This window comes from Agrilus planipennis, unplaced genomic scaffold (genome assembly GCF_000699045.2).
Source record: "Agrilus planipennis isolate EAB-ADULT unplaced genomic scaffold, Apla_2.0 scaffold181, whole genome shotgun sequence".
NCBI lineage: Eukaryota > Metazoa > Arthropoda > Insecta > Coleoptera > Buprestidae > Agrilus > Agrilus planipennis.
In genome coordinates this window covers 41,895-50,860 of record NW_020438858.1, presented here as the reverse complement: position 1 = coordinate 50,860, position 8,966 = coordinate 41,895, and the positions used below count along the sequence as shown (strand labels likewise).

At 33.2% G+C, this 8,966-nt stretch overlaps 1 protein-coding gene across 4 annotated transcripts; it reads left to right on the top strand.

Moving 5' to 3' along the window:
- The first annotated feature begins 4,749 nt into the window (after positions 1–4,749).
- Positions 4,750–8,942, top strand: LOC108739282. Of its 4 annotated transcripts, XM_018473117.2 has the most exons (5): positions 4,759–4,898; positions 6,392–6,510; positions 6,565–7,975; positions 8,026–8,690; positions 8,746–8,942. In XM_018473117.2, the coding sequence occupies exons 2-5, from the start codon at positions 6,399–6,401 to the stop codon at positions 8,889–8,891; spliced, it is 2,334 nt and encodes a 777-aa protein (XP_018328619.1). In that variant the 5' UTR covers positions 4,759–4,898; positions 6,392–6,398; the 3' UTR covers positions 8,892–8,942. The 4 variants fall into 4 exon arrangements, with proteins under 4 accessions (XP_018328621.1, XP_018328622.1, XP_018328619.1 ...); XM_018473119.1 differs by lacking the exons at positions 8,026–8,690; positions 8,746–8,942 and having other exon boundaries at positions 4,750–4,898; positions 6,565–7,547; positions 7,753–7,868; XM_018473120.1 differs by lacking the exon at positions 8,746–8,942 and having other exon boundaries at positions 4,751–4,898; positions 6,565–7,547; positions 8,026–8,102.
- The last annotated feature ends 24 nt before the right edge of the window (positions 8,943–8,966 follow it).

Here is an 8,966-nt window from a genome sequence, read left to right as displayed (position 1 = left end):
AGTAGGTTCCAGTGTATCTAAAAAAATCTGATACGGGCCTGTAGAGTCGTTCATATATTACGTCACGCCGCGAGTGGAGAGGGGGGCTTGGGATAGCGCCACGGGAAGTGTAACAATGGAGGGAAGGGGAGTTAGTCAGTACACATTTCTGTGTTTTTTTGTGTTTAAACAAATATTATTTTAAAATTGTAATTTTAAAATGATTATATTATTAATAATATATGATCTTAAATCAATCACTAGCGAACATACAACTGTCAGCGTGACGTAACAAGAGGGAGGGGATTTGCATAACGAAATGTGACGAGAGTGGAAATGGTCCAAAAAATAGCAAAAATATTATTATTATATTAAAAATAATATAATATGGACGAGTGGGGCTGTGGTAGCACACTTTTTCTTTGTGCAGTAAGGACTAGAAACTACATCCGCATCGAGCGCGACTTTGGATGGCGAATACTTACATATTTCAGCATTCTTTGGCTAATTTTATGTGTAGTAGATATCAAGGACGTCAAGAAGAAGAAGCAAGGGGGCGGCAGCTGCCCCCCTACAGACTCGAAAAAATTTAATTATAATTCGCGATGCAAACTGGAACGCATACGTATGCCTATGATCAGTGTAATAGCAAACGAAAGTATATATGTATATAAAACCAGTATAAAATAATAATTAAATATTTTTCAAGAAATTCCCAAATTTATTTTTTTCAGACTTTTTGTTTAAACAAACAAACGAACGTTATGATGTTTTCGTCAAATCATATTGTTATTACTATCCATAATTGACTTTCTCAAAACTATATAGCAATGCTATTGTGACCTTCAAATTACAAAATATGTTGAAATCCACAATAAAACCCATTACCAAAGTTTCCTTATGATTGAAGTTAATAAATTTCAGGTACAACAAAGCGATTAATTTCAATTCAAAAAATGTTAATTTGGTTAGAAACAAACAAGTAAAATTAAAAAAAAAAGAAAAAGTAGAGAAAGAGCGAATATAAAGGTAGCAGACGAAAAAGTAGAAGATGTGGCTGATTTTAGGTATCTAGGAAGTCAGATAAGTCAGGGCGGAAGGAGTAGTAGGGATATAAAGCAGAGGTTAGCGCAAGGTCGAGTCGCGTTCAATAATTAGAAGTCATTTCTATGCTCGCGAACTTTTAATTTAGAAATTCGTAAAAGGTTGTTAAAAGTATATGTTTGGTGCGCGGCAATGTATGGGTGCGAAACATGGACGGTAGGCGTTCGAAATGCGTGTTACAAGCGAATAATGGGGATACCGTGGATAGAAATGAAGAGGTATTAGAAAGAATGGGAGAACAGAGGACTCTATGGAAGTAAAAAAAAAAAAAAATACGCGAGATAGGTTGGTAGGACATCTTTTCAGGCATGAAGGTCTAGTCAGAGACATATTAGAGGCAGACCTAGATTAGATTACTGTTTACAAATAGTTAAGGATGTGGGATGTTTTAGTTTTAAGGAAGTGCGAAGATTAGCTCAAGATAGGAAAGAGTGGAGGTGCGTGTCCAACCAGTCTTAGGACTGACGACCTTATGATGATGATGATGATGATGATGTAATATTAAAAGTAAAGAGAACACAGAAACTCTCTTGTCTATATAAGTGAAATTTATATTTCCGGTGGTGTGTGTTTTCCTATTTTAAAAATTTTAGGTATTTCGAGGGTTAAAGTAAGTAAAAAATGAAATCGAACTTTGGCAATAATTGTGACAATTTTTAAAATTTTCATCTCTCTACCGGGCATAATATGTACTGTAAAGTGATCCTTTAGCAGTCTGAGATGAACAAAACTTGGATAATGTAAGAAATACAATGGTCTTGGGGTGATAAGTGTTCATTGAATAATTATCCCTGAGAACATGAAGGACTAATTGTAATAAGAAGTACCATGGTGGAAAGTCGGCGCAATTGTCTTGCAATGATAAGTATTCGTCAAGAGATCATCGAAAGATGTCATTAGAAACCTAAGAGATTTTAATAATAAAATGGTCGAAAAATTCACAAGAAACTCAAAACTGTAATACGTTTTAATTAATATATTTTTTGTCTTGTATTAGTAAACAATTAAGATATTACAGACTGTACTTATTTTTCTTAAATAGGTACATACAATTCATATATATATTCTTAACTGATTCTTGATCCTTGTTCCACGAGCAAAATCTTGCAAAAACTGAAAACCTTGAGGTAATTAGTAAATGTGCATACGAAAAAATAGAAAAATTCTGCCTAATCGTCGGTTCTTCTGCTAGTTAATTTTTCATAAAACCAGATAACTCAAGGTTTTGAGTTTTATCTCTATAAACACAAAACAAAACAAAAGGTCGCCAGTTGCTGACCATCTATTTATGAAAACAAAAGTTTTGAAAAGAAAGATTGACTCGGTTGCAATATCCACTTGGAATTTTTAAGAATTTATTACGAATAACCATATTAAATGTTCTAAAAACTAAGCACTAAAAAATTGTGTTTATTGCAAAAGCCTTGATTTTACGCCCCTAATAAAATTTCGGTGGGGTTTTGAACCCTTATTCCTCCCTCCCTGTTGGTAAGGCCCTGTGTGTAACCCATAATTCGAAAACCTTATAAACCAAAGCTGTATTAACAATTAAATATTAATAATGGATGTCAAACTGAACAGTATATTAAAATTGAGTTTATAGCAATAATAAAAAGTACAGAAATAAAGTGACCAAGAAGTTGCTTTTATCAAAACTTATATCACTAGTCTTGTGTAACTGATTTAGAAACATATTTGAAGATTATTTTGCGAAGAGATGTTTGGAGGTTTCGATTTACTCTTCTTCTCTCTTCACTGGTAGGGAGAAAATATACAGCGACCAGAACATTTTAACTAAAATGAAATCACAACAAAGTCATTTTCGCAAAATGTTTCGTACATATCTTGATTTGGTTATTCGAAAATCTTCTGTCATTTTTAAAGATCTAACAGAGAAACAGGGGCTGGTATATTTATTGAAATTAGAATTGAAACTACAATCAATAAATAATAATAAACAAAATTTTATATCATAGTAGGGAGAAAGCACTTTATTTAAAGTAATTTATTTTGCAAGGGCAGATATGTTAGCGCGACACAGAAATTGATGTACATAGCTACTAGACCAATAAAGTTCAATAGTTACCCATGTAGGAACCGCCAAAGTTGAATGACGGGGCCTAGCCTGGTACAGTACTGGGGAGCCCTGCTTTGGTGCCCCGATATTGGCCCGTGCTTGAGCCAAGACAGAATAATTAGCCTTGTCCGACCCAACGATTACCCGAGCCTGGGCCAGGGCTGGGTTGCCCAGCCTTGGCCAATCCAATGATTACCCAAGTCTGGGCCAACATTGGTCTGCCATAGAATGGCCAAAGCAGGGGAGCCCAGTCTTGGGCCAAGAGTAAACAACCTAGCCTTGGCCAATCCAATGATTACCCAAGTCTGGGCCAAGATTGGTCTGCCATAGAATGGCCAAAGAAGGGGAGCCCAGTCTTGGGCCAAGACTAAACAACCTAGCCTTGACCAATCCAATGATTACCCAAGTCTGGGTCAAGATTGGTCTGTCATAGAATGGTCAAAGCAGGGAAGCCCAGTGTAAAACAAGTTGATAAAAAACTTCAAAGAATCGTTATTTTTATCAATTTTATTGAGTTCATGATGGAGTTTTCCACGTTATTAATATTCTGTGATAGAAATTATAACATCATTCAATTTATTATTGATATTATTAAATACAAAAGTTAAATATGAGTTAATCCTATAAAGTAAACTTGGGTCAGTTTTGGCAAGCTTGGGCCAATTTTAAAAATTAAGCGTAACCCAGTCATGTAAATACGGCATGGTCCTGGCAATCAGGCATGGGTCATGCTTAAAACCTAACTGTGCCCCAGTCCTGGCAACCAGGCATGGACCAGACTTGAAACAACTATGGCCCAGCCCTGGCAACCAGACATGGGCCAGACTTGAAGCTTAACTATGTCCCAGCCCTGGCAACTAGGCGTGGGCCAGTCCTAGTAACCATTATTGGGCCAGCGTTATCATTCCAGACTTTGACCAAGACTGGGCCAAGTCTGGCTTACAAGTCTGGCCCAGAGTTCTGCATAGTTGGACCAAGGCTGGTCCAAGCCTGGGCCCGCCGTACATGGGACAACGTCTCTGAGGTTGACCAAATAATCAAAATATTAAATTTATAAATAGTTAATGAAAATATGCGTTATTCTTGTCTCTTTTCCATCCTTTAAGTGACACCAAATTTGGAAAAACCTTGAAAATTTTTTAACGCATAACTGTATAAATGTATTAACAGGAAATTTATTCTGAAATTTCATAACAAGCGCCCACCTACAGACTACATAATAATGCGTACACAAAATTAGGTTTAATCGTAAGTTGCTATATATATTATTTATTGTAAAATATAAGTAAATACAAAGTTCAGTTAATTTCATATTTAACTTTGCAACAAAAATATTTTGTAAAAATTGTAACTTCAAACAATAAGGCTAAGATTTCATTAATACTTACGATTAGACATAGGATAATTTTCATTTGAGAATAAGGACAAGAATTAATATAATTGAAAAGTATTAATTTGAAAAACAGGTTCACATCTAGTTAATTTTGAGAGAGGAAGCGCTGGTGAGAATCCTCTTAGCTGATAGACATGCGTTTGTATTAATATTAATAATGTTCTGCACACTATTACGAGATCACATGCATGTTGTTTAATTTAATCTCCATCAGCATCCAAAGAAAGGTATAAAGTAGCGGGGCGGTGCAGTGTGTGTTTGAAATACTCCTAACAATTTACACCACAATCTGCTTGTCTGATTCGAATGGTGTGCGAGGTTTTTGTTATATTTTGCGAAAATAAGGTACGTCAAAGAATTACTCATTAATTTGATTATAGGTCCTAGTTTAATCCACTACCTTTGGATACTGTTTATCATTAACGAGATTAATAACATAAAAAAATCTTTTGCTTAATGCTACATCATACTTGAACTTAATATTTACTAATTTCATTTTATTTCTTTTACAAATTTATTATTAATAAAGTCAGCAAACTCAAAAAAAATTGACGCTTAATTTTTGCTTTCCCACGCAAATAGGTAGTCCACATTAGATTATTATCTTTGAAACATTTTTTTTAACTTACAACATAACAACAATTTTACAATATTAATTATTTGCACCTAATTGATTGTGTAATCATCTTATTATTTTGTAATTGCCAATAATCCTTTGAAATTTATTTGCATTGAGAAATGATAAATCCATAAATGAATCTATACTATCAAAAAAGGGGCTAATCTTTGAAACGGCTAAATCGATTTCAATTTTTAATTGTTTATTGCATTTAACAATTGTACGTACTAAAGTTTCACATAAACTAAATTGCCGGTAAAAGTTAGTAATAGATAAAGTTTTACTATTGTTCCTGCATATATTACTTTTCAAAAAGTTTTTTTTTTAATATTTGAGTCATCTCCGCCACTGTTAATTGAAAGGTAAGCAAGTATATTTTTTATCTATTTCCTATGTAGGATGCACAGAATATAACTTGTAGGTACGTTTTCTTGATTGGTTTGTATACGTAATAACATTCATGTATCATTAAGGTTACTGGTGGGCTGCTCTAGACTTTTTACGAATTTATAAACAAATAGAACTACTGCTATTTATCATTAAATGAATATAATTATAATATCTTTCAATAGGTATATGGCACAAAATTTACATGCAATCAATACCTAATTTAAGAGAGTACTATAAAAAAGAGCTGCAAATGTAGATATTAGTCAATTAAAGTCATATTTCGAAGGTAAATTCACCCTAGCTGCACAACTTTGCATTTTTGTGTAAAGAAAATCTGAATTCTGATAATACTGATTACCATAAAACAATATTCGCCAGATTTACACTAAATAAAGTTATAAATAAATATACATTTTTTAAAAGTTTTATTCATTCAAGTACATCTGACTTATCTCACATCTCTTTTTTCTTTTATTTTGTAGGCTTTTTGTCTATCAGAAAAGAAAGATAAATAGGTATATTTCTTTTGTACAGATATCAACATTTGTACAAAATAAGTAATTTTACTCGACCAGTGTATGAAGGTGACTTTAGCTTAGAATGTTACCTTTCATACGAGTTATGATAAGAATTCCCTTTTAAACAACGTTCACGTAAAAACGAGAAGATTTGAAGAGTTTGAAATATCTTATACTGAATAGTTATTTGACAGTGCAGTTGTGCTTCCATACAGTTAATCATTTTAAAAATCGTACTAATATATATTAACATTAATACTAATTAAGTTGTAACAAAACCACATTTTAAATTGTGTTATTTTGTTTATCAGTAAAAAAATGCGACTTTTTAAAAGACGAAACTCAGACCCCAGCCCCCACACAATACAAAATGGTTCCTGTGAAACTTATCATCCACTTGATGTGGACTGTTGCACCTCTAAAATAGAAGGTAAAAAATATTAATTTATTAAGTACATGTATAAATTTAATGAGTGACTTAAAGGTGTTTCCTATTTGGATAAGAAACTTGAACCAAACTGGGATTTTACAAAGACCAATTCGTCCGAATTTCTATCGGAAATAACAGGTAGAAGTTGCTGGACGCCTTGGCAAAAACGCATCGGCGTGTTAGAACACAAAAGTTCCAATGCAGGAAGTCAGTCATCTTCCATCGAAAATATTCCTTACGGAAATCAACCAAAAAAATCGAAAGAATTTAACAAAAAACAAACACCTGACACACTCCATTCTGATCTCAAAAAGATATATGAAATATATAAAGAATGCAGTAACACAAAGAAAACAGTAAAATATACTGCTAGAAGTAAAAGAAAACTTAAATCGACAATGGAAAATCTTGAATTAAACGAAAAGCAGCTCCTGGATTATCTTCTTTTGGTGAAACCAGATGCGAAAGAACTCAAGGATTTAATAAACGACCTTAAAGCAAACGAAAAAAGGAAGTCTAAAAAGATGACATCACTTGCAGAAGAAAACACCGGAAAAACATTACGTAAAAAGAAAAGCGTTAGAAACTTATTCTCTTTAAGTTTTTCAAAGTCCGACGATGAAAGCGAATGTATTAACAGATTCAAACGAACGTCTTCATCGGGGAGTCTATCAAGTCTTAGTGACATGCTGATGCATACAAAAAAAGCACTTTCATTGTCAGAAATTTCCTCAATGGTATCTTCAATTACCGGAAAGTCGGATGAAAGCGGCTATAGTACCGACTCAACTAGAAACCCTTCTTCTTTAAGAGCATCATTTAAATCAACTTGTTCAGATTCCTCAAATTTGAACACGAGAGATGTAACCAACATAACATTCCTCAATGATACTAATGAATCCGATAAAACCCTACGATGTCTCGAAGTAGATAGTTCATACGACAATTTCGACAAATCACGAACTGCTTTAGGCTCCATGAAGCGACCAAGATCAGACAGTACGGATGATAACAAATATACTCCTAATTCAAAGAAGGTAATAGATAGTTCCAAAGTCAATACATCTCATAAAAATTACGAAAATATAAAGCCAAATCATTTACAAACCCCTCAAACAAATAACATTAATTCGTACACAAACACACCATTAAGGGATAGAACTGAAATTGAAACTAAAAATGTGAAACTTATGGAAGAACTAGTGAAAAGTTTTAATGATAAACTGAGAAATATTTCTTTAGATCACGACTCAATTTTAGTTCCTAACTATCCTTCAACCTTACGTTCTGATGGAACTTACCAGTCTTTTAGAAGACCGCTTATTGAAAAAGATTATAAATGTGTTCGTTTAAAATTAAATTGTACACAAAAAACCGGAATTACTATTGCAGAGAAAAATGAACCTACTACAAAAAATAATTCATTTGTCATTACTGATATACATCCAGGATCAATAGCTGAAAGGTAACTAGGAATAAAAAATTTATGCATTTCTAATAATCCATATTTTTCAGAAATGGTAATTTATGGATTGGCGATGAAGTTGTTAAATTAAATGGAGTTCGTCTCAGAGGTGTTTCTTTCACTTCTGCCCTTAGGTTACTTGCTCCAATTAACGGTGAATTAGAAATAATTATTTCACGAATAAAGGTTGTTGATAACGAGAGAACGAGGGGAGATTATAAGACTTTAAGAGAAAGAAACATTGATAGAAACGAATTGTCTAATAAGAAAATTTTTCAGAGAATAGATTCCACTGATCAAGTGGTTAAAAAAACCCGTGAAAATACCGATGTACCTTTGATCTATAAGAATTCTGAACCATGTAGACAACACGTTTCCCAGTTATCAAATAATCCTGCAAATTATAAAATCCCAAGAGTAGTTGGGGAGATGGTTAAAGAAGGGCCATTAACTCCAAGATTAAGACGATTAAATGAAAATAACCTACTGAGGCGAAATAATACACCAACATCTTCAATTAAGAGAATCTGTACAACTACTCCAAGAAATCATAAAAATGCGATATTTTCCGTGAATTTCCAGAAAGGTCCCGACAAAAAGTCACTGGGATTTTCTATCGTTGGTGGGGCTGATTCTCCGCGGGGACCAATGGGAATATTCGTGAAAACTGTATTTGAAAATGGACAGGCTGCTGAATGCGGAAATATTACAACAGGTATCTAAATCTACTACAATACAGTAAACAAACTTTTGATTTTGTTTTACTTTAGGTGATGAAATTCTTGCAGTTAATGGAACTCCTTTCCACGGTTTAACTCACAAAGAAGCCATAACAATTTTTAAAAACATTAAAACTGGTAATATCAAAATTGATATCGCTAGACGTTTTAACCAAAGAAAATTCGAGTCAATTTAATAGTTAGGGTGTGTATTATAAAATATATTTATCTTCTATTTTCCTTTTTCTTTTTTTTTTTTTTTTTTGCATGTG